At 42.0% G+C, this 26,485-nt stretch overlaps 2 protein-coding genes across 2 annotated transcripts; one reads left to right on the top strand and one right to left on the bottom strand.

Moving 5' to 3' along the window:
• Positions 1-104: 104 nt before the first annotated feature.
• On the bottom strand, positions 105-7,294 carry esco2 (establishment of sister chromatid cohesion N-acetyltransferase 2). The gene is made up of 13 exons (XM_080024466.1): positions 7,220-7,294; positions 6,060-6,443; positions 5,252-5,552; positions 4,968-5,092; positions 4,545-4,659; positions 3,395-3,470; positions 3,237-3,279; positions 2,979-3,129; positions 2,618-2,749; positions 2,071-2,160; positions 1,563-1,706; positions 729-913; positions 105-629 (listed from the first exon to the last, which is right to left on the bottom strand). Exons 1-13 carry the CDS (start codon positions 7,270-7,272, stop codon positions 497-499), a joined length of 1,932 nt encoding a protein of 643 aa, XP_079880592.1. The 5' UTR covers positions 7,273-7,294; the 3' UTR covers positions 105-496.
• A 1,008-nt stretch (positions 7,295-8,302) lies between these two features.
• ccdc25 (coiled-coil domain containing 25) lies at positions 8,303-14,232 on the top strand. Its single transcript, XM_079996680.1, has 9 exons — positions 8,303-8,506; positions 8,662-8,709; positions 8,916-8,955; positions 9,266-9,317; positions 9,478-9,553; positions 9,665-9,768; positions 10,696-10,898; positions 11,477-11,522; positions 12,269-14,232. Exons 1-9 carry the CDS (start codon positions 8,482-8,484, stop codon positions 12,296-12,298), a joined length of 624 nt encoding a protein of 207 aa, XP_079852806.1. The 5' UTR covers positions 8,303-8,481; the 3' UTR covers positions 12,299-14,232.
• Positions 14,233-26,485: the final 12,253 nt, after the last annotated feature.

Genomic DNA, 26,485 nt, shown 5'->3' on the forward strand with positions numbered 1-26,485 from the left:
TGCTTCCTCACAACTAGCTCCACTGCTTGAACAAACTGCCCAATTCTCAGGAATAAAACCCTTTATTTCAAAAGTATTTACAAGTTGACGAGTCCACTGATAGTATCAAACCTTTCATGTCAACAGATTCATTCAGATCGAAAGTGTCCACGCAAAACATGACGCAAGTAACTTTTCCTTAAAGAACTCCAAACGCAGGATGCAGCAGGATGCAGCAGGATGCAGCAGGCTTCACGGCGCCAAAAGAACATTAAGACATTTCTAATGGAGGACCTTCTTTAAACAAACACACCTGCACTGAAAGTAGCATTAAGATGCACGTATTAATAGGCAAACACTTTCTCGTTTGCAATTAGGGATGTCTCAAAGCTTTCCCAGAAGAGAACTTGCAATAGGAAGGATTTAGTAGCTGAATGTTGGGCTCAACAAGACTCAAGCTGGTGCAGACGCTGAGAACTTCACGGTCAACATGGGGTAACGGTGCGTTTCCCCCAAATCACGAGATGAAGTTGTAGACGAGGAAGGTGGGAGTGTGGCAGTACTTGGTGGCGAACAGCTTGCCCTCCGGCGTAGGGTCAGAGAAGGCGATTTCCTCCTTGGTGAGGTGGCTACCGTACATGAAGGAGCTCCTGGGCGGGGGACAGAATGAAGAGGAAAATCAAAAAGGAGCTGGTAGAGACAACCATGACTTCTACAGATGATTTAAAGAAACGATTCTTGGGCCGCACCTGACTGTGTCCAGCAGGCGGGTGGCGATACTTCTCCTGCGGGCCAGGCTGAAGACCCAGACACGGCTGACCCCGCACAGGGCTTTCACTGGGATGGTGGAGCAGCACCAGGCTCGGTGGTGCTCCATGAAGTCCTCGCGTCTCATGTCCTTTGGCTGCTCGGGCTGCGCCAGCACGGGGTACGCCTGGTCGGGAGGGCGGGGTTTAGAGTGAGTGGCAAAATACAACAGATGTAGGACCTGGAAGAACATTACAGAGGTCCAGCAGGAACAGCTAGAATTGAGAGAAACTCGATCAAGGTGAGCAAAGGCACAACTGAACAAAGTGGTAGTGCTCAGATATTTTTGGGTGAATTTGCAGTTCATTCTCCGTTACCCGGCTCCTTCTGAGTGCCATTTTGAAACACTGACATTCTTCTGACTCACCACACCCTGGCAATAAGTGCATCTTGATTTCTACCCATCAAAGTTAGGCATATTAAGATACATTGAAATACTATCAACACAGTGATCTACTGCAATTGAGAGGTCAAAATATAACTGAACTACAGCATTACAAACAGACTAGTAATGATATTTAACAATGGTAATTGATGCTGCATCAATTACCATTGTTAAATATCATTACCACTACCTGGGCTTCCATGTTAAGGCATACTATAATGCCAAACATTACATTTTCAATTTTGTTTAATGCTATCTTATTGTTAAAAACCTTGAGTTATAAATGAAAATGATTCATTGAACCCAGAAGTTTGAATATTGATAGCGTTATTATGAGAAGTGATGATCAGTATTGGGTAGGGGGGGGGGGGGGGTGCATGTTCTAGCCTACCTGCTGTATGTGTTCAGCAATCAGGCAGCCCACCACCATGTGCTCCCTGTTGATGAACAGGTAGGTCTTGGCCTGCTGTGGACAGCTGAGCGCCACCTGCTGGAATCCCAGTTCACTGTCCGCCACACGACGCACCTCCTCCGCCTGATGCAGACAACACAGACATTTCTTCAGTCTTTGTAAACAAATTCCAACAAATTAGACATGAATTAAATAACTTCAATATACAGAAGCTTTTAATGAAATATACTGGGAATAACAGCAACCAATAGATGCTTAATTATTATTTTTACTATGAAAAGGTTGGTTTTTAGAAAGAAAACATTAATACTGTGGGACTAAAAGTATAGATTACATCCTTGTACATATTTGGGATTCCAAATAAGTTGCCAACCCCTCGTTTCCAACAAACAGTCCTGTATTTCCATTGATCACACACAGCAAAATGATCGATTTTTTTTTTTTTAATAAATCCATTTGACTTATTTTGATTGAATCCATTCCAAACCTTTTTGATAGCATATTTGGGATCGCCTGGCAGAATGAGGACAATCTTCCCGTCCCAGAACTGACCCACCACCCTCTCTTTCTTCCAGCCCTGCAAAACAACACAAAGAATATCATCTTCACTGATAGATTTATTCACTGCTTCCTCTAAACACCAGCAGATATGAGATGAAATGTCATATGTCACAAGTTCCTAAAATAAAACATGAAACTCAGAGCAATGAGGTCATGTTTGGTTGACACTGGTAAATGTGCATTCCTAACAGTGTAATTCTGGGCTTTCACTGTACTTTATCAACATATAGCCTATTTAGACATTACACATATCAACAATTGTTCTAATTTCATGACTTCCTGCCTCTCATACAGAACTATGAATCAAGTCAAAAGGCAGTTTATACTTTGATTCAGTTCATGCATATACATAAGTTAAGGTTTAATTATTTTGTTCATATGTGACATTTTCCACGTAGCCCAGATGTTACATTCTGGGTTTCTTTTATATAAACCCATTACTTGGTTTATTCGGTCACGCAGATGCAGCGTACCACAAATTTGATGCTGTTGAGGAAGCGCTGGTGGAACTGGGCATGCTGGAAGTTGTCCTCAGGGCTGTCGGCGCTGTACACCATCCCGCAGGAGCCGCAGGTGATCGCCCCAAACTGCTTCTGGCCGGCGTCCTGGTGGTCGTCAAAGCAAACATTAAAATAGTTCAACATTAAAGTTTGATAGAGTATATCGTGAAACTCTGTTGGTCTGTTGTAATTTCAGAACCCCTTTTGTAGAAGCCTTGTTGTTTGTATAGAAAAAAAGTCAATATTACAATATTAGGTGTCTTGTAAGTAAAGTTAGTGTAAAGCCTACAAAACAACTACATATTATTATGATTATTGATCTTATAGATATTACAATAATGAGCTGGTCGTCGTCCTGCTTCTCCCTCCGGCGCAGGCTGCGCTCCTTGGAGGCTGAGGAGACGGAGGGCTGCAGTGGCGCCACCGGGCCAGGGGAGGTGCTGCAGGACGCCGGGGGATTCAGAGCAGGCTTCTTCTTTTGTAACCTACAAGACGATCATTGGTCAAAACTGGCCTGGAGGCTAAATGATAAACAGATGGAATAAGACTGACCGGTTATTTTAACATGTATGAAATATCTGAATAAACTCACTTCTTTGCGGAAGAGTCAAAGATGGAATAAACAACCCGAGATTCTGTTGACCAAAAAAACAGGACTGAGACAAAGGCAAACTGTTCTGAGGGAAGACTTAAAAAAACCCCACAAAAAAAAGGTAGAGAGAGAGACAGAGAGACAGAGACAGAGCATACCTTTGATTGAGCTGGAGGCTGGAGGTGCACTCATATCGCAGATGGGCTCGGGGCCTTCATCTGTCAGCGAGTCGTCCTAATGACACAAATAGCAAATTAGGCAAAGGAAGTTTACAGTGAAAATAAATGTGCAAGTGCAGTACCCTTTGGATTATTTGGAATGCATTTGGAGCTGAATGAATCCACCGTTCACTTCTATTACAATTTGCAACACTCCAAAACTGACGGTTGGATTTACACGATAGACTTATTTGTATCAGACTAAAACAGGATAGAACTCATACATCAACCTAGAAAGTTATGACAGCTTTAAAGGACCAGCATATTGCCCTAAGAATAAGGGAACCTGAAAGAACAAATTGAATTAGGCCCATATTGATCTGCCTAATATACCCCCCACCCCCCAAATAAGTAAATGACTCCCTATACTTTATTTGGATCATTAAGCTCATTGGGTACTGTGGAAGAAATTCTTCTGCAATGATATGTGAGGTTAATCTGCCCGGTACAAGAAAACAAAAACTGAGAATATTCAAGATATTTATTCTGCAGAATAAAGAGAAAGGTTCAGTACTGCTCCAAAGCAGTGTTCTGACCAGTCTGATGTTATTTCTGATGAACAGAAATAACAGAGGGTGTGGCTTGGTTCAGAAGTCATTTACAAGTCTGTCCCCCTCAACTGTCTCCCTGGATGCCACCCTCAGACAGTGAATTCACAGGAACTTGTAAACTTGACCCGGCAGACACAGATTACAATCCCTTACAATGCACCTCCAGGCTCAGACTTAGGCTCAGGCTTAGAATTGACATTGTAGAGAGAAAGAACATTTATCTTTATATAAATTCTGGGGGGCTCCTGGGAAAACAGAGACAATGTTTTAAAACCCCACTTCTACAGGTGCCTTTGTCCTCATTTCGATAGTTGATCGTATGCATTTTTCTCTCACAGTACAGATTGATGATAAATAGTCACACCATAAAATCGGAACCCAATCAGACATTGTTTTCAGTTGATTCACTGTACGATGATTCGTTCGATAAATTCTCCCCTGAATCAGAATAACAGCCATATTTTCTTCATTCCTCTTTGCCAAACACATGGACAGTGCATAATTACAAAAAAAACAACAACAAAAAAAAAACCACACACCTGAGAGCGGAGGCCAGAGGCTGTAGAGGCAGGACTGGTTATGGGGGTCATGACCAGGCGGACCTTCAGCTCCTTGGTCAGTCCAAACTTCTCTGCAAGCATCCGCTCACTAGAACTGAGGAGAGGAAGGGACAAAGTTCATTGCATTGAAGAATACGGTAATATAAAATATAAAAATATGATTTCAGACCGAAACCATAACTTTTCAAGTCCCTCAAATATCTCAGACAGAGTAATATTTAATATTTTCTTATCAAACATTCAGATTAAAATCTAGTCAAGACATGATAGTAGGATAAACTAGCTAGTATATAATGTAGTGATCCTCCAGGCCTCATTAATCACGATCCGTTTTAATTGCCGACAAAAGGCCGCAACGAAGCTCCAACCAGAAAAGCTTGTCTCCTGCTATATCTTAAGCACCTTGGAGGCTGTGGAGTTCCCGGTTGACTTGGATCAATGTCTTCCCAGTCCAGAGAGTTGTACTTCTGCCTGACCTGCTCCGCTACGGGACCGCAGGCGTCTTCACTCTCTGGCCGAGCAGCACTCTGCCAACAGTAAAAGGGAACAAATATATAAAATGAATTCATGACCTCATGGTTCATCTTGACGTCAATGTTATGAAACTTTGGGAATGGCTGTAGAGCTGAAACACGGGCTTGGTTTTATAGGTTCCAGAAGTTCTCCTCAGAGAAGAATCTCCTTACCGTCTCTGGTTCTTTCCGCTGTGGCTTTGTTGTGGAAGGGGCGTGTGCCAGTGCCAGGGCTTTCCCCCGGGGCTCCTCCTTGGCAAGCTCCGAAGGGGCGACTTTCACTTTCCCCGAGGCCACAGCCGGCTTGGCCAAAGACCTCAGGACCGACTTCTTGTATACGGAGGAAGGCTTCTTCCGTGTACAGAAGAAAGCGGCCCCCACAAAGAGCTTGGGCTTAGGCTTCACGTCGCTGAAGGTGATGGCCATTCCTTTTTTGGGCTCAGTGGACTGGACCGACGGGGGTTTGGTGGGTAAGCTGTCAAGTACAAACAGAAAAAGGACAATGTCTTCAAAACTACAAATAAGGTTTGGAGGTAAATAGATTATGACAGTCTTTCAGTTGCACCTGATAGTATTTCCAAGAAACTGAGATACCTTTCATAAATGGTGAGAAAATATGACCTTCAATTTTGCATAATATGATGTTTTAAATGCAGGTTCATTCTGGTATTACAAAACAAAATTCAATGACTTTTTTTTTTCCTCCACCATTTTCAAGGACCTTTGAATGTCAGGCAGTATTAAACGTACACTTCCTAGTATAATCTAGTATGTTGTGAAAGCGATTCACATTTTTGTTTCCATAAGTTACCATTTAAATGCCAAAACCAGGGGAAATATCACAGGTTTTCAATGATCACGGTTTTTTTCCAAGGACTTTTCAAGCACTTCAGCACAAAAGAGGCTATTTTCAAGGCATAGTTACATTTCCAAAGGCACGCACACGCACACGCACACACACAATATTGAAGAAGGAACAAACCTGGCGCTGACAATTCCCAGGCGGATCTTCATAGGAGGGGCAATGAAGCTCTTCATGGCCATCTTAAGCCCATGATTAGAGATTGTCCTCGTCCTTCTTGGCTTGGAGCCTGCCCTTGCCTTCCCCCTCTTCTTTTTTGCCAGCTTGGTCTTGGGAGGCGGAGGAGGAAGAGAGGGAGAAACAGGCTTGGACTCCTTAAGTATCTTCCTTTCCAGCGGGGTGAGGTAGAGAGGCTTGCGCTTTCCGTAGAAGCAGCTGGTCACCACGGCCGGCTTGTGGGGGGAGTAACTTTTACGGGGGGATACCTGGGGCTGTTGGGACACCCTGGGCAACCTCGTCTTCAGAGGGGAAGCCTCCCCCGTCACCCCCCTCTTAGCTGGACAACTGGAACAGGTTAAGAGTGTAAGTAGCCTGCTTCACACCAAATACAACAAGCAACAAGAACAAACCGGAAGTCCATTCATCCCTACGGAGAGTACAGGGAGTTCTGCACTTGATAAGATTTGACACACTGCAGTGCAGAATTTCCGTGTCTGATCAAGACTCTGGGATGGGTTCAAATTTCTCAACTCATGCGACATGTTTCCGTCAGTAAGACTTGAAGTAACGTTGGTCAAGTTTTTTTCTTGTTCTTGTTTTGTTTATTGAAACTGGGCTTAAAACAAAGTAAATAAGTCAGGTATTTCTAAATAATGATGTTATTAACATTAATGTTGAATGTCACCATATTCATTTTTACTTAAGTGAATTGTGTGTATTTCATTATTTTGTTCACACTCGGCAAACACTACATAAAGGTAGTTTTAAATTTGCGTTCATTTGGCATAGTACATTTCCAGCTGCTAATTGCTGTTGTATTGGAAATACAAGTAATCCCGTTCTCCCTGACATTATTTTGCGATGCAAAACCCAGACGCAGTTCATCTGTGTGTGTGTGTGTGTGTGTGTGTGTGTTACGATGACGCATTCAATATGAAGCCTGCTTTAGGGGTTTGAAAAATAAATATGGAAATAAACACAACAGTGCCCTATGTATGCAACTGGATACCTTACCTTACTGGATACCTACCGACAAAATCACAAAACAAAGTGATGTTTAAAGCTGCGAAAACTGAGCAAAAGAGAATGACTCTTCATTAAAAATAAGAATGATCGCTCACCTGTCCAGGTCGAGGGAGGAGCCCTTCCTCTTCTGAGCGGCTTGAGGCATCATTGCGACGCGACCCACCTGCACGCACAACACAACACCAGCGGCTGTAATGCAACAAGATTGCAGAATGTAGAGATATTGACTCAGGTGAAGGGAGTGATGGCATAAAACTCAAGAAAATGGATCTCGTAGGGGTTCCTATACGATCATCACCCAGTGCACAGACACACATCGGAATGCTGCTTATAGTAGGGTTAGTAGTGTTGGAGAAGGAAGACATTTCTATCCCCATTACAAAGAAAACAGCCTGACTGACAATATATAATACGGATAATATACAGGACTTCAGTAATGCCCGGTGGAAAACGATAACGGCCAGGGTGATATGGTTGTTAACTTACAGGGAGTTTCACCATTTTGATTGATTTGACGAAATTCAACCACACACACAAAAAAACCCCAAAAAAACACATTTAAGCGTCACACTGAGTGGCGCGCGCGCTAATTGGCGGGATGACCGGCATTTATTGACTTCACAACAACCCCAAAGTAACACGAGTGAGCCGTAAAAAAAATAAAAATTAAAAAAAGGAACCAATACTTACCAATTACGTCGAAGGAACTAAAGCGTTTTCGGCCCGAAAGGAACTAAACACATAGACGAGCTGGATTAAATGTGCAGCGGCTTGGGTTAGCTTTAGCTGCCGGGGAGCAGGCTCAGCTGGCACCGTCGTGCGCCGTACCGAGGCGACACCGGACAAGTAAAAACGTCTTCTACATGCGGGGGGGAAACAAAACCAAAAACGAGGAGAAGTGAATTCATTTAAAGTTTGCCAGTGTTTTATATCGTTGTCGCCGTATCGGTGGGGGGGAATGAAAGTCGACCGTGTCTGTTTGGCGCTGCTGCTGCTGCTGCCGCCGCCGCGAGAAGCCGCCGCTGGTTTTGAACAGCGCGCACTCTGGAAAGTCGCGCGTCACCGGGCGACCCGAGCGCGGCGGAAACACGTCGTCGCCGGTGACGTCTACGGCGAAGAACGACTTCCGGGGTCGACTTTCTCGCTCTCTCTCTCTCTTTTTTTTTTTTTTTTTTTTTTTGAACCACCCACGCGAAAATAAAAGAGGCGAGTGAGCGGCGCCCGGAGAAAGTAGAAGGGATCCTGCTGCCTTGTGACCCCCAGGCAGCTAGTGCGTTTGAACGGAAGGGAAGGACGCTCAACGCCGGCCCTCCCTCCCTCCCTCCCTGGCCCAAAAGTAAACTTCGTCTCGGTCAACATGGTGTTTTATTTCACAAGTGCCGGTAAGTCACTCCGGCAGATCACGCTCTTCCGTGCTCGACGGTTGAGGGGTGTTCAGTTGGCAGCCGAGAGACCGTGAACTGGTTGTTACCCCTGCGCGGATATTACAGCATAATATTTACGATTGTAATAAATGAATGTTTTCGTCTTGTTTCAGTGGTGGATCCTCCCTACACCATCTACATGGGGAAGGACAAATACGAGAGTAAATTGACATTGGTTTTTTTCGTGTCCCCCCCATGAATACGGTGCCATTTGAGTGTCACGTATTTATCATTTTTAACCTTTTTGTATTGGGTTTTTTTTCCAGGCTTTGCTCTGATTTACATGACCATTTACCTTGTTTCATTTACACGTGTTAAATATAGATGCCAATCTCAATATCTCAAATGTATTTTGTTCCTTAAACAGATGAGGATTTAATCAAGTATGGGTGGCCTGAAGATATCTGGTGAGCGATTCGTAGCATATACTATGTACTTTTTTTCTTGTTTATCTTTTTAAAAATTGAACATTTGAAATTATTTTTTTTCTAATGTATAGGTTTATATTTAATATAAATCATTATCAGGTTCATTATCTATCTATCTATCTATCTATCTATCTATCTATCTATTTTAGCTAATGCATTATGCTACAGCACAAATTGAAAAACACACAAACACTTAATAATTTGTGTGCACGAGTTGAATAATGTGTTTTGTTGACGTTGAATAAACCCCCATTGACTTGAACATAAACGTTTATTCTTCTGCCTTCAGGTTTCACGTGGATAAACTGTCATCGGCCCACGTTTACTTGCGAATGCCAAAGGTGACGAGGCACATCCATTTAAACTTAATGATGAATTATTTATGATGATACTTGTTCATTCATGTTGATACTATATTATACCCAATTTTCTTTCTTAGTTTTTGGCATTGAAGCCCCTCTTTCCCCACCAACGGCTGATGTGCTTATCTGTCTTTGGTAGGGTCTCACCATAGACGACATTCCTAAGGAGGTACTGATCGACTGTGCCCAGCTGGTGAAAAACAACAGCATCCAAGGTAAAATGCCGCCCGGTAAAATCATATCAAGTGACTCCGCAAAGCGACAGAATCAGTGATACACACCCTTGAACTGTTTTTCGTCCTGTATCCTGTGTCTCCTGCTTTCAGGCTGTAAGATGAACAACATCAACGTGGTGTACACGCCGTGGGCCAACCTGAAGAAGACCGGGGACATGGACGTGGGGCATATTGGCTTTCATCGACAGAAGGAGGTTGATAGCCTTGCTGGATGTGCTGTGGGGGGGGGGGGGGGGGTTTAAGAATGGAACTTAGTGCTTGTGCTGCAAGATGAAAATTGCAAGACTGCGATTTTACGACCTGCTCTGAGTTGTGAATGGAATTCTCCCAAGAATCAGTTAATTCTGTCAAAATTATTTATTTGGCCGGATAATAAATTTGTCACATTTGATATGAATTGTGCCAAATACCTGTTTTTTTTTTTTTGTTGTTTTTTTTTGGATGATGATAATTAATAGATATTTAATTGAATCCTCAGTAATTATTTTGCCCACTCATTTGCCAGAGTTTTCCCCTGACCTTCGAGTAAATTAAAATATTGGTTCGCAACAGATGAATCAATTCCGAGTCTCTCATCACACTGCCATCACATCAGTAGGCCATAATAGTAAGCACAGCTCCACATGTTTCTGACGTTTTTAGCGGTTGACAGGATCGTGGTGTACCATGGGATTATTTAGAGAAACACTGTTCTAAGGCACACCAATGGATGCCAGTTCTGTCTCTCCTTTACTTAAATAATGTGTTCATACTAGGCAGAAGGTATACCTGTTCAAATGTAGTCTTTTTTTTTTAGTTTGAGACTTTTTCTGAGTATTTACGGTCTGGTGGAAGAGACTTTGGCTTTAAATACTGACATTGTTGCTTTTAAGTCCTGCGTGGCACTGTCAGGAGGATAGTGATTTGTCACGGCTCAGAAATCTTTTTGAGGCAGGCTTTTACTTTCGGCACCCAAGTAAAACTTGCCTCTAAACTAAGTGATTAACTACTTCCTGCAGCTTTTGGACTGCCTGTTGACCCTCCAGATACCCGCGCAGGATCACGTCATTCCACCAACTCTGGATAATTGTTGGAGCAGACCATTAAAGTGTTTTTTTTTGTTTGTTTGTTTTTTATAACAGGTGAAAGTTGTGTTGGTGGAGAAGAAGATCAATGAGATTGTCAACCGGGTGGAGAAGACCAAGAATGAGCGCTGCCCGGACCTGGCGGCCGAGAAGGAGTCACGGGACCGGGAGGAGCGGAATGAGAAGAAGGCCCAGCTCCAGGACCAGAAGAAGCGGGAGAAGGATGAGATGAAGAGGAAAGTGGAGATGGAGGAGCTCAGGTAGGTCCTTGAAGTGCTTGAATTTCATCCTCAGAAAATTAAACAGAATACCCTCTAAAATAGCCCCTTTCATGCTAAAGGTGCTTGGAAAAACACTTGATAATTGAAAACCTGAGATATTCCCCCTTGTTTTGTTATTCAAATCGTAATGTAATAAAATCTTTCCAGAATCACTTTTACGACATAGATTATGCCAGGAAAATGTCAATTGAATCCAGCATTGTTGGAAATAGACACTTACAATAGTAAACAAGATTATAATATTCAGTATATACTAACATAAATGATACACAATGAGATTAAGACTATCATATTTCAATTAATTAAGATCACATTGAACATGACTTAAAAATGAAATTGTACTTCCATCCTTATTTCTGTTGTTTGAGTCTGTTGTTGAACTAGATTGTGCATCAATCTTAGGCATTGGTTTTCTGATATTGCCAAATATCAAACTGCTTTCTTCAGAATCAAATTGTATTTTTGTAAAGCTTCAAGGTTACAGTCCTAGTATAAGTGTAGTGAGTACACATCTAGACATTTTATTACATTGAACACTCCATTTTTCCCTGCTGCAGGAATTATTCCTCCCTCATGAAAAGTGACAACATGACCACGAATGAAGTAAGAACGCCATTTTCCTTTTCTCCTTTTTGCCATTCTGGCCTTAATGTATGTTTAGCGGGAAACTGCAATATGCTCTGTTGAAGGAAGCTCTGGAACACCCGTGTGCATCGGATTTGTGTGTGTGATGTGAAGTGTGATCTCGCTGGAATTCAGCAACATGGTAAACCTGTCTGGGACCTGGAAGAAGTCTCATTCAGACTGAATTTCAGCAGTCTTAACTTAGTTTCTCATGACGTGATTACAACCTCACTTATTACAGAAATAATACTGTTCAGTTGACATTATATAGCACATGTTAGGATCCGCCTACAAAGTTACACAACACAATCTTCAAAGTACAATAACTCTTTGCCTACAATACTTTTTAACCACTCACAATTTAAACAAACGTTTAAATATGAAAGGATTCATGTTACACATGCTTAGTTTTATATCCAAGGGGGTTCCCAATCTGGGGTCCGCAGCTCAGTGGCAAAATTATAATATTATATATTTATGTTAAAAAAAAAAAAATCTGAAAATCAAATTCGGGTAAATCTTTTTATTTTATTTTTTTATTAATTGTGATTAATTGCACAAATAACATGCGATTAATCACAATTTTATTTTAATTGTTTGACAGCACTAAAATAAACAGAAAGAACTTGACTTATTGTATCCAGTACTCTTGTTATTTTATTATTATTATTATTATTATTATTATTATTATTATTTATTATTATTATACATTTTATTTTTTGTAGGGGGGCTACGATTCAGACGACTTCATGTAAGCATAGAGCATCGGGCGGCGAGCTGGTCACAATCCTCCGAGAATACAACGCATCGTCGGGAACACGCTTTGCTGGACCGTGCATTGACATTGCACCGCAAAGCCACGGCACACGGCCGTCCTGCACGCCTGGCCGGTTGAACTCAAAACCACGGGGGGAGGGGGCAAAGACATTGTATAAGCAACACTGGATGGCATTGTTAAAGCAGCGCTAATGTGTGTTCTCGACCAACAGCCCAGTTTTAATTAATGAGGGGGGCGGGGTTTCACTGGCCATCCATTCTTACTGGAAAACGATCTGAAATATAGTTTTATCATCTTCCATCGCCCCTTACCTTTCCACCCTGTTGTTTTTGTGTCTGTGTCAAAGTCTATAATGGAAGCAATTCAATCTGCCCATTGAAATGCATTCTATTTTTTTTTTTTTCTCTTTCCCAAAAATTGGATGAAATATTACGATCTACACGACTTAATTATTCCAATTATCCTGTTTTTTTTCTGTACTACATCAAAAGGCTCTTGAATTGTAATAATAGGTGCTTCAGTCAAATGGGTTGGAAATGTAGGTATTTTCTTTTCCTCAGTATTTCATCAGTTTTAATCACAAACCTTACATTAGCTGCACAGCTCAAAGGAATATCAAATAATTCTGGCTGTAAAGGTACAAGACTCTGCTGGTGCTATTGGGTTTGGGATTAAATCTCTTGGGTCGTTTTAGTCAGTTATTCATCGGAGATACTGCTTCTCCAGCTTAAATATGCTCTGGTCTTAAAGCGTCTTCCCTACGTGTCTTTCACACAATCGTCTGGGATTCTGTCCTCTACTCTATGTAGGTTTTAGTTTATTAGCAGTCATACATGTTTGTAGCTGTTTACACACAAGGTACAGGTTCATACAAAAGTTAGTTGAACGTTCAAACTCCAAAGGAAGCACAGTAAAGGTCTGGATCTGTCTGGGATAACTACTCCCTCGAAAGGGGTTAAAAAGACAAATGCAGCAAAAAAAAACAAAACCCTTTCTTTTGGATTCATCTGATTATCCCTCGCTGTAATAAAGTTGTTTTCAATCAATCGATTGGCTACATTTGGATTACAATTTCCAGGCTTTTCAGCAAGATTGGATCCGTCTCGGATTTGGGTTTTACCGTAACCCGTTGACAGGAAACAGAATAATGTAATTTGTCTGTAGATAGCAACAGAAAAGTATAAGACATTTGATTCATATCCGGTTAGGCGTCAGATAGCAAGAGTTTATCTTTAATTATGCTCTTTCATTCCTCTGACATGTAAAGCAAAGGGTCAGATGGGCAGGGAGCCCATTTCTAGAATCCTGTCATAGAAAACGGAAAGGGAATTGGCATCGGCATTTTGAGACCGCTCACATTTAAGGTGATTGGCCTACTGATAAATGCAAAAGTCAATCAAAGGAGGACCCATGGTGTGTTTGGTTAACATAAATATTAGTCCAAAACAGTTTTGTCTAAGTTGCATCAGTGTTGTCCTGTTAACTATTTTTAGTTTTAGCTTTATTGGAATTGCTATTGCAATGTGAGATGTATGCCTTTAAAACCAGAAAAAAGTAAAATACTCCAAAAACATTTGTTTCTTAAATGCTGTCCATAAACGACATATGAACATATTTATCATCTCATTACCAACTCATCTCCATTACCATACCGTAGCGAGTATCTGCCACCAGGGGCCGCAGTCTCACACCACGCAGCCCAAGCTCTACCATCTTTGCACCTGATCAATATTTGTGGTACATTTTGCCATAGCCCCCTAAAACAACAAAAACAAGTAAGAAAATTATAGAAAAAAAAATGCATTGTGTTTATTGAATTTTCCACTTATTTATATTTTATTTTAATTTTTTTCATTTATTTTATTTCTATATGGAATGTGGACAAAATAAACGACACCATTAAATGCTTTGTATGGGTAACTACTTGATTGTTTTCACTGCACTATAAATCTTTCTGGAACTCCGGCCCTCCCAAAGAGCTAGGAAGACCCCTCGCTTTCAATAGTTAATCAAAATTAAGGTTCTAATATGCCACTGTATATGAAAAAAATCCCAATGAACAGGATGAAGGAGATGAGGGGGAATTCATACACAGTTCATGAATTTTCCCTCCCACAGAGAGAAAAACCGGCGACGGCAACACCCAGTCGATACTTGAGTGCCAAATTCATTCTCAAGACCTTGGTCACACATTTATAATTTCATAAAAAAAATAACTTCAAGTTTAGATTTAACCATGACTCACAAGATATTAATTGTAACTACTCTATTTGGATTGCCTCTACAATGCATCACAAGCATCACATTGCCTAATTCATCAGATTAGTCAATATTAGTCCAGTATTGTTATCCAAAGATCCATATAGAGATGTAAAATGTGCACAAAACGGTCAATTGTCCAGGCATATGTCCGGGACCTGATGTTACGGTGGCTGGTGAATGGCTCTGGTGTTTTAGCGCCCGACCTGGCTCCATCAGTGGCAGACGGAGCCAGGTTTCCATTCATTACGGACCCGTCCTCTGTAGTGCTTCCGCCTTCATGGCCCTTCATGGACTCATGACTCATGAACCTCTTGGCTTTTGACTCAAAGCTTCCAGGAAGAGTTCTGACGTTTGGCCTCATCCAGAACAAGACGCCCAGATAGAACACAGTTGCTCAAAAACACGTTTGTTTTTTTTATGTGCTCGGACATTCCCAAATTGTTGCTGTGGATGAGGCGAAGCAGAGCAGAGCTTTTGAAAATGATATTTGTTGGATTGTTGTTAGATGAAAAACTCCACAGCATCTCTCAGACATATAGACAAATAAACCGTATCAATCTATAACGATATACTAAATATACAGTAGTATATCTGTGCACAAGGTAAATTAAAGGTATAAAGCACAGTTTAGGCGGCGGTATGGTTGCTGACTCTAGGTATAAAAATAAATATAATTGTTGAATATTGCTGTGCAGAATGAATGAATGAATGAATGATGATAATAAATATGCATACAATGATAAAATGTATCTATCAATAGATAAAGTAAAGGTATAATCATTTACAATATACAGTGTACAGTATATATATATATATATATATTGCTATTGCTTACATAGAATTCTGTGGAATTTCTCGCTTTGTGTTTTTCAATGTCAAGAAACTCAAGTATTGCAGGCACATTTTTTACTCTTTTATTAAAAGCGGTCATATAAAAAGATAGATCTGAACATGTGTATGTATGTCGTATGTATGTATATGTATGTATGTCATTATCTTCTTGTCCATATTGTGTCAAGTGTTCCTGTGAATAAGGCTTCAACGTACACACAACCTGTTGAGTTCTACCCCTGCTTTAAACACTAGGTGGCACAAGAAGTCTTTGTCGTTGTCTTTTTTTTTTTATTACGACCTAAACTACCAAAATGTTAATAAAAGTGAACCAGTCTTTCTTGAAATGTGTTGAAATGATGGCAGAAAACGTACTCAGCTTTACTGTTAAAGCCAAAGCGAGCCACTTTTCGGCCTAGACCTTTAGACGTCTTCTTAACCCAAAACATGACCCAAAGTCTATGACAATAATAAAAAGTCACCCTTTGTTTCACTCTGTTGGCTTTTTCGCTACCGCAGTGTTTCCCGTCCAGATTGTTTCAAAACTTTGCCCCACGTAACCACAGCTAACGTGCGTGCAATGAAGATGAAAGTTGAACTGACATCTGGAATACACTTTGTACTCCTCTTTGTTTGTGACCGACCGACTGTGGAATCCGCCGGCTAATTGGCTGCTGTCTGAAGACTTGTTTATAGGGAAAATGTAAAAAAAAAAGTTTTATTGTAGTCCTCTGTGCGTACTGGGTGGGGGGCGGACTTTGCACCGGGGCACAAAAGGTGACACCCCAATCAGCCTGGATCACGGTGTTGACGGTGACGCTGGGAGCACCAGAGGCCAGAGCAGCTCTGGCAGAACAAATAGGGACGGACGGACGGCCTTCGTCGGCAGCGGGGGCACTTCCAGCCCTGTCGCTGACATTTAGTTTGATATTTATGGGGGTGAGGGCATGACGACACGTCCCGTCAAATGCCCGAAGGTTCCCAGAACTAAATGTGTTCAACTTAAGTGTGTGTGTGTGTGTGTGTGTGTGTGAGAAAGGCCTGAGCCAGCCAGCTCCCTTTACTCGCTTGCAGTATTTTTATTTCATTTTTTTTTTTACTTCTTCTCAAACGGCACTCCGTATTCTGCTCGTTAATGGGTGGTTTTTCCCACGATGCAACAGACAAGGTGAGAACTCGGACAAGTAGCGTATACAGCGCACACAAGTTATCTTGGCCGCCGACTACGACCCCTACGCCTACACACTGTAAATGCGTTTACATTTTAAATACTTCAATAAGAACAAATAGCATGTGCAGACTGAGTCACAGTTACATAATGTTATACTTCTGCTACTACAACCATCTGAATAACTAGTGGTTCTGCCATTACCACTATTACCACTGTTACTACCTTTTCCATTACTTCTACTATTAGAACTAGAGTTACTAATAAAAATATTTCATAATAGTATTGTCCATTGATATCAATATTGCAGGTGCTATAGTAGTACCAGTCGTTTTGATGCTGCGACTTAAACTTCTGATATAAAGCATCACTGCTGCTGTTAAAAAAAAGTAATTAGTAATAGTAACATTTGTTTCCATGCAGGTCAAAGCGTCAATATAACAAATGACGTGATAGTACGATATGAGCTGTGGTTTGGGAGAGGTCTAGGAGAGCACGCTGTTCATTTTAGATAAAAGACAATCGGAGACAGTCAGTGTCAGTGGACAATCAGTGTCCGCTGAACGCAGACAGCGAAAAAAAGAAAAACGTTTTGCGCCCGGGGTGTCGAAGTTTGGGACAGTTTGCACCTGGACAAGGCCGGGAGGAAAGAGGAAAGAAAGGCTCCATTCTGTGTTGGCGGGGGCGTGAGCTTGGCTGGCGTACGCCGTCCCTGGCAGGAGGAACGGAGAACTTGTGATGGGGGCTCCTAGGGCCGCTAACCTCTCGTCTTTCTTGTCCATCTTGTCCTTCTTGTCTGTGTTGTCTTTCGGTTGAGGCTCCTTGAGACTGTTTTTCCTGTTTCACACGCTGTCTGTCTCTGCACCTGTTTTTCTTTTTTACATTTTGGGACATTTTCCATGATTGCATTTAGTGTATCTTTGGGTGTGTTTGGTTTGGTTGTTTTCCCAGGCCCTTGCTCAGAGGGGGCCCAGGATGACTCCTGTATTCTAGAGTTAGGTATTTTTCAGCTGATTGTACAATTTGTAATTGATATAATTGCTTTTTTTTTTTTTTTTTTTTTTTTCCTCAATTTCTTTATATTGCAATTTCATCATCAAGCAGATGTTTTTGTCCAAAGCGATTTACAACCACAGTCTTCAAAAGGAACAAGTAAAGCTTTAGGCTTTACACTGAATCTGAAAATGCTTTCCAACAGATCCCCCCCCCCCTTGTGGCCGTAGGATGAACTGTACCTAGCTCATGTCACAAAATACTGTTGGGGAAAATGGGAGAGCTTGTTTTTTCCAGTACAACAGAGAGTAGTTTGCTCAGCTGGACATTTACCATTTTTCCATGAGTCAGAGTGAAGTGAAGATGGTGACATCCAAGTGTTGAAATTAATATTGTCATTATTTTATAAACGTAGCTTATTTACTTTTATTATAGTAGCTTATTTACGTTTTATGCCCTGTTCTAATTTTGAAAGAAAAGTCACTTCTGGTCGTAGTATCGGATCTGAAAGTTGAAGCTGGCTTAACATTGGTGGAGTCAAAGTCTTTATTGAGTGTAAATAGGTGAGGATCCTCAGGAGGTGTAGAGGCTGGCGCAGGTAGGGTGCAGGTGTAACCTGAAGAGATGGGTCTTCAATTTTAGCCGAAAGACGGATCGACACATGCGTCCTTAAATTTGACACGAGGAGAGATAAGAAGCACAGCGAAGAGCCTGGAAGGAAGAAGAAGGGGGTGACATGGGAGAAGTTTCATGGGAGAAGTTCGGTCACCATCGATCGCTGGTCTGACAGCCAGGTGGCCAGAAGAGAAGCCCAGTCCAGTGTATGGACCAGGATATTGGGCCGCAATGGACAGGTTTCACCAGGGGTGTTGCTAGGATGCAAAGACATCGGGGGCTTAGCCCAAGCAGGCTCAGGCCATTTTGCCGCTCTTGGCAAACTGCCTACACCGTTTTGGTGCACCGAACATGGGCGCCCCATTGCTGGCGCGCTGTGGGCTCAGTCTGAACCATCGGGCCGCGGGCGCACCATAGCTGGCATACCAGCTCTGGCACACCTTGGGCACAGTTTGTACTGTCAGAAAGGGAGCGATCGGGACGCAGAGCCGCCTCCGCAGGGCTATTTTAGATGGGGGGATATTCATAAAGCAATCGGGGCTGAAGCCCTGATCGGCAACTCCTAACAATGCCACTGGGTTTCACAGATGGTGACGGGTGGAAACTGGGTAAGGGGGCTCAAGGAGGACACTTTTGCCCAAGGCGCCATGATTCCTGACCACTGGCGTGTGCGTGTGCGTGTGCGTGTGTGTGTGTGTGTGTGTGTGTGTGTGTGTGTGTGTGTGTGTGTGTGTGTGTGTGTGTGTGTGTGTGTGTGTGTGTGTGTGTGTGTGTGTGTGTGACTGAATTGAGAAAACATTCTGTCATCCTCTCCCGCAGCCTCTGCTCTCTCAGAGACTGAGACAGGACGACGACAGGGGAGAAAACATGAGAAAGAGGAGAAAAATAAAATCTCTGCAGCATGTTTTTTCCCTCTTTGCTTCTGCTGCTGTTGGTGACGTTAGTTAAGTTGCTGCGGTGCCAAGTTGTCTACCTAAAGGCCTGTTTTCTGTGTATGTGTGTAGGTGTGTGTGTCAGAAAAACAGGGAATAAGAGAGAAGAGGGGGAGAGACAGAAATGTTAGCAGTGTTCTGTTTAACTGGATAGGCAGTAGTCACAATACCTCTGCCATCGTTTTAGTGGTCACACACACACACACACACACACACACACACACACACACACACACACACACACACTGAAGATGGAAATAACATCTACCACCCATGTGGTGGTCACACTAACATCTGCTGGTGGTTGCGAGGCTAGTAAGGGACCACACACACACACACACACACACACACACACACACACACACACGTGCACACACCTACCACACACATGCACACGCTTATCCCACACACAATAACACACATGCAATGTCATATCCATAACACAATGGCCATATTCCATGACAATTTGTGGAATACCCCAATATCTTTTCTTTAAGACATTAGCCTCAAACATGCAAAGAAAAGTTGCATGCCGTGTGTGTGTGTGCGTGTGCGTGTGTGTGTGCGTGTGTGTGTGTGTGTGTGTGTGTGTGTGTGTGTGTGTGTGTGTGTGTGTGTGTGTGTGTTTGGTTTAGTGCCATTTCCAGCTAGCTTCATTGTCCAACCAAAGCAAACTAGGCTGCTGAGCAAAAGGTTTGTGTGTGTGTGTGTGTGTGTGTGTGTGTGTGTGTGTGTGTGTGTGTGTGTGTGTGTGTGTGTGTGTGTGTGTGTGTGTGTGTGTGTGTGTGTGTGTGTGTGTGTGTGTGTTAATGGGGGTGTAGTGGTGTGTTTGGTGTGTCCTGTGTGATGTAGGTCAATATGGCCAACACATGGGCTTCATTGAGTGTGAAGACAATGTGTCTGTTTGGGTGTGTCTGTGTGTGAGAGAGAGAGTTTCATGCATGTCGTTGCAAACAGGGACCTTTAATTGTGCGTAAGAACATGAAAAGCGTAAAAGCTCCTTGTGGGGTCCGTGAGGGTACACTTTGATTTAATTACGCTTGTACGACACAGTCATGCGTCAGACAGTTTTTACTCACTTGATACAATTGACGGTACAGTTTTTTAAAGCTTGTTGTTTCAGATAATCAAGAGTTCATACGTTCCTTTTTCTATTACTTCCCATTAGTAGACTGAGAGTGTAGTGCAGAGAAGAGAAGCGATGAGTCTTTATTATCTCCCGGGGAGCCATTCATTATTATCCTGCAGTAAAGCAGTAAACATAACACTCTAAACTTCAACACCAAACAGAACCCTTCTGTCCTGAATCTCAGCATTCAAACCGTAGGAAAAGGCAGTTTTAACTTTCATGAACTAATAGTAAAAATGAAATAATACAACATTTTTTTCAGCTCCTCTATCCGTCGACAGTGAAATATCTAATGTGGCTGCATTCAAAGTAGAAAATACATCTCCCCCTCTACTCTACCCCCACTTGCCTCTCTCTACTCTACATCGACTCTCCACTACCTCCACCTCCATCTACTCTACCTCTACTCTGCCTCCCTCTGCTCTACCTCTATCTTCCTCCTCCTCTACTCTACTCTGCCCCTACCTACCTATCCTTCCTCCTCCTCTACTCTACTCTGCCCCTACCTAGGAGGAAGAGTAGCGGGAGATGGGGGATCTCTCGCTACTCGTCCTCCACTCTAGACCTACTCTACCTCCACTCCACCTCTACTCTAGCTCCCTCCGCTCCACCTCCCTCTAAACCACCTCTACCTCTCTCTGGTCAACCTCTACTGAACCTACATCTACTCTTCCTCTATTCTATACCTACCTCGACTGACCTCCCTCTACTCTACATCTACTCTACCTCCACCTCCCTTGACTCTACCTCAACCTCTCTCTGCTCTACCTCTATCCTTCCTCTACTTCCCTCTACTGAACCTCCACTCTACTCTTCCCCTACCTACCCCCATTTCCCACTACTCTTCCTCCACTCTAGACCTACTCTACCTCCACTCTCCCTCTACTCTGTAGGGAACTGATGAGGTAATCCGTGTTTTTGTCTTGATTATTTTGACTAAAATGTATGACATGATTCCTTGAAAAGACAAAGCTGACTCTCTAACCAGTGAGGTTTGGGTCTATAGTCGCTTTGGAACAGCTGCTGCATCACCGACCAGAACTGCAAAACTTAAGGCAGCTGTTTGCCCATTTAAAGGTCAAGGTTTGTGTAATCTATTTAACAATCATTTTCCCAGGATCCTATGCAGTTTGCTGTAAAATCTGATCACATACACCAGCGTGACGAGTGCTCAACAACAATATAGTTTATACCCTTTGGCCTGAAATCCTCTTGGCAGCACATGCACTGAAAACTAGGGTTAGGACAAAATATTGATATTGGAATATGTTGTATCAAATATCAATATTTTTATTAAAACAAGGTGGCGCTCTAAACTAGTACTATAACGGAACGTAGATGATCCGTACGGATCACCCACCCTGGTTCGGCACCCATGTGAACTGCAGATCAATTGTAGAATTTAACCATCGTAACGAAAATACAGTTTTACTACTGGCAAAGAAGAAAAAACAAGATAGACAAGACGGATGCAAGACAGATGCGTGCTGTGTTTTACTCTGAAGGGCAATGATTGGTTTATGGTATGTTGCGGTGTGTTGCTGCTACTTTACAACATCGTCATGAATGAGCTGTGGATACAGCGGCAGCTAGAGGAGGGACCATAGATATAGAAACATAGATACCTCCTTGGCCGCTGCTGAATGTCACCACTACGCGTCTGTGCGTCCGCCATGTTGGGTCGGTCAAGATCCGCTAGTAAACAAATACACTGTGTATTAAGAGATGCAGACTTCTCTACAAAGTCGACTGTAACTTGCTTAATTCTGACCCGTTTTTTATGTTATTTGGTTTGTTATAAACGTGAAAAATGTAAAATGATACTGGTTACTTATTGGAATTAAATTTAGTCATTGGGGGCGGATCTTATCATATTTTTTCATTCACTACCATGTTTAAAGTAAGAAGTACCATGTGTGCCTCATATTGCTTTAAGCTTTAATTTAACAATCGAGCATTGACAATTTTATATATTTTAGGATTTTAATTTTACATTGGACATCTTTTTTGTTGTACATTGCTTCTTCTCAGTTGTGAAATTCTGTGAAACTGACACCACAATATAATGAATAAATACATAATTCCTGCTTTTTGCCTTTTTAGGGATATTTTTTCTTCTTCAGTTACACAGACATCTAAATGTATTATAGATGAATTGTCTAGCAATGTATAGAGTATCGCAAATCCAGGTATCGTGATACCATCATTATCGTGGGCAATTGTATAGTAGCAGTATTGTAATAGTATTGTATCGTGAGTTTTGCTGCGATTCCCACCGTTACTGTAAACGTCTCTGTATCAGACACGGGACTCAAACGGTGTTGGACGGTAATTGCTTCAGTCCATCATGGGGCTGTGAACTTAGTTTTTCTGTGGAAACACCAGTGACCATGCAGCAGACTTTCTCCATCAATCATAGATAAGAAAAAAAAAAACTGAACCTGAAATGATTCCAAAATGCTTATTGGAGCAAGGTCTGCTCAAGGCACATTCTTCAGGAAAGAGAGAGATTCCTCTGGACTCTTTGAGGGGAATGTCAGGATGCTATTTGAATATAAATAATGGCGACAGCGTGATGCAATAGAGAAGGAAGTGTACCAGAAAAACAAAAGTTCTCTTTTGTTTCAATACTTTTGCTCTACTTCCAGGAGACATCTAAAACTGGGGATAATATGTGCTGCTTAAAAGGATTTTCCGGTTGTAAATATTTCTAAGCTTCTGTCAACTAGGCAAGCCAAAGGACCATCAAAGGAGCTTCATGGGCTGCACAACAATGCCCAACGGATCTGCCACCACATCCCTAAAATCATGGGTGATCATGATCTTGATGAGTGAGACAGTAAGACCATGGTGAAGGTTTCCTGAACTGCTTTGTGCTGACGTGTGTGAGCTTAGTAAAGAAAAAGGAACACAAACATGGTACTATGCATCAAGTTCCTTAGGAAAAATTAAGTTATTGTATTCTATTGTATTATATCCTAGAATTCTAGAGACAATATAGCTGTGTAACAGTGTGTGTCTGCGTGCATTTCCACACATGACTGTCCCTTAGAATGTGTGTTGGCATGGGAGAATTTTAGCTTTACGCACTGTACACGCACATATGTTTACACGTTGCAGCCAATAACAATCTCAACATCCCATAATTATCTCTGATTGCCGTGGCAAACCCAAACTCCTACAAACCCACAGAATTACGACCAGCGGTCGGGGAGGCCTGTCGCATGTGCCACTTTACCATAATCTCCTCCCGATGGAAATAATTATGCGTTCAAATGTGTTTATTTATGCCTATTTGTGACAGCCTGCTGAACGGTTTGTTGCAAATCCCCACACATCCAAAATGATGGGGAGATTAACCCAAAGAAGACTTCAACAGTCATTAGAAAAGGGGTTGTGTACGAGGAAGTGTGGGATACCACACTCGTACACAACCCCCACTCACTCAACTACGCAACCCCAGCAATACGCACAAAACTTAGACACAGTGTACTATGAAGTACACAATACCCATTTCAAACTATGAAAACATGTGTAAAGAAGGATTAAAAAAAAGCAAAAAACTTGATACACACTTTCTAGCAACCACGATGTGTATAACAATATGACTTATGTTATGCATGTACTGTAAGACTTAATACGCTTTGGCAGTGATGCTCCCACATTGACACGTTGTCAGTTTGGAGTATATACTGTAGAGGGACCAGTATTCTCATTGGTAAACACCATGAACTCTTCACCAGTTCACTAACAGCCCCTCCCCACAGAGTTAATCATACGTACATATTTTGGGAGACAAAATGACCATGTGACCAAACCACGGTGATACACATTGTGAAGCGGTTGTAAAGACTGCAAAGATTGATTCCAAACTTCCAAGGGTGACCGGTGCGAGTGTGCGTTGGGTATTCAAAGAGTCGGACAATTTCTCTCTCTTGTGGTCGCCGACCGTGTATTCTGTTGTCAGTAGAACAAATAAATAAAAACTCCGTCAGGAAACATTGCTCGTTCCTCCACATTAGCTCCTCTATAAGAATTACACCCATATAAGATATATGACATATAACATATTACATATAAGACAGATTGGGGAAGGATAAATAAATGAATTACAGGGGTAAATAAAATGGCAGAGCTACAGAAGACGGACAACTGCCTCTTTCCGTGTACACACTGCAGGAAAGAGGCAGAGGTGAGGGAGGGATACCACGGATGGGAAAGGTGTCACAAAAGGGGTGGAGCTACCAAAACCTGATGAGTGAATATTCAAATAAAATACAATGAATAAAATGATAAATAAAATAGCAATTATAATAAAACAAATGAAATAATAATGATAATGAAATAATAAATAAAATAATAATGGTAACAATGAAAGTAACATATTCAACAATGCTACTGCAATTCCAAGCATCGGTGTGTCTTATTCCGACAAGCAGCTGTCTGAAAAGCATGGAAATGTTCACTGGCCATGCAAAAGGTAGCGGTGGCGTTGGTAACGGTAATGGTAATGGTATTACACATGGAATAAGGGGCGTTGGACGAGCCTCAGCCATTGTGGTGGCGTTTAGAAGGGAAGAGAGTGCAGACAGACCTTTGTATAGACCTCGCTTGGTGAGTTGTAGTTCTTCCTATCGAGGCTTTTATTTAGAAACAAACCCTTTTTTCTTACTGTGTTTCTGAGCTCTTTTGTAGTTTTCCGGGCAGTTCACGTGATTACTCTGGTGGTTATTCCGGTGGACACCAGTGGTTGTCTGGGGTACAAAGGGTTATGATGACCATTCCTTCCCATGGGTGAGCTAAATGAAACCTGATTGTAAAGCTTATGATTTTGATGTTACACTATAGCAGGGCCGGGAAGCAACAGAGTAATGGCACGGATAAATAAAATCGATCAATTGACCAATAAAAGGACTATCTGATCCCGGCCTGGTTAACAGGTGTGGCTGCTTCGCTAAGGTTTCAATGAGTCTGAGAACAATGTCCCTGAGGACCCTGCTGTTCCTGGGGGTTTGTCACACTGGAAGAAGGAGTTTAGCTTCTGCCCCAGAGCTGAGGGACCAGCCCAAGAAAATAGGTTAAAAAAAAAAACTTAAAAAAAACCCATTGACGGATAACTGGGTCCTTTAAAAAAAAGTCTTAAAATGTCTTAAATTCAGTTTGTAATATTACATATTAGACCTTTAAGTTCAATAAACTGTCATACATTTTAATTTCGGAGGTCTTACTTTCCACTGTATGTCTGATTTTTATGTGTCATACATTTGTGATTTTCAAAAAGGAGTCCAGTTCTTCATTTATAGTGGTATAAAACTGTAAACCTGCTACTGAAACTAATACTTACCGTCACACCCTTGTATTTACTTCAATGAGTCAAAGATGTCTCATATAATCACATTACAAGTGAAAGGCCAAATACTAATTATTTTGTTTAGGTAGCACAAGGTAACCTCTAGTTGCTAACAACTCAGTTGTTAATTTTTTGCAGAGTCAAACACTACTATTTAACTTACTTTTACCTTTGTCTTTTTGCTCTACTTTGGGATGGAGGGGGATTACATTACCGGTCAGCTGAAACATGAACATAAGCTCCCCCTGCACTGTATGGACATACAGGCTTGGGTTACGTAACCCTAAGTGTTGTTTATGTTGGTAATGGCAGACATCCCTCCCCTCCAGCCACGCTGACATGTTGAATCAATGAAGCGCATGGGAGAAGCAGCGAGAGAGAGAGGCCGAGAGGGACCGAGAGAGAGAAAAAGAGAGAGGGAGAGCAGAGCAGCTGGAGAGATATTTCTGTTATTCCAAAGATAAGGAAATAAGCATTTATTAAGGCTGTTGAAGGAGTAACAGAGAGGCAAAAATAAGAGGGAGCGAGAGAGAGCCATAGCACACATTAAAGAAAGTAAAGGTCAAAAACCCGGAACACTGAAAAAAGAAACGGGAAAAAGGAAAGTGCAAAGAATGGACACGTTGTGCTGAAAGTCAGACATCCGTCTTTTGCACGACCCGATCGGGAAGGAAATTCCTCCAGCTACCTTGGCTGACATGCCGTCCCTGTTGGAAACAACAAGAGCTGAAACTCTTCACCCGCAGACATGTATTTTCTGTTTTAATAAGAACAAATGCCTCTCGGTTAGAGCAGCTGGGCTGCGTCGACCCAATGGGCGACATGAGCTGCAGCCCCAGCCCATAGGGGGGTCGCCTCCGAAGTTGATTAAATTGAAAGGAAAT

The sequence above is a fragment of the Zeus faber genome (genome assembly GCF_960531495.2).
Source record: "Zeus faber genome assembly, chromosome: 2".
Classification (NCBI taxonomy): Eukaryota; Metazoa; Chordata; class Actinopteri; order Zeiformes; family Zeidae; genus Zeus; species Zeus faber.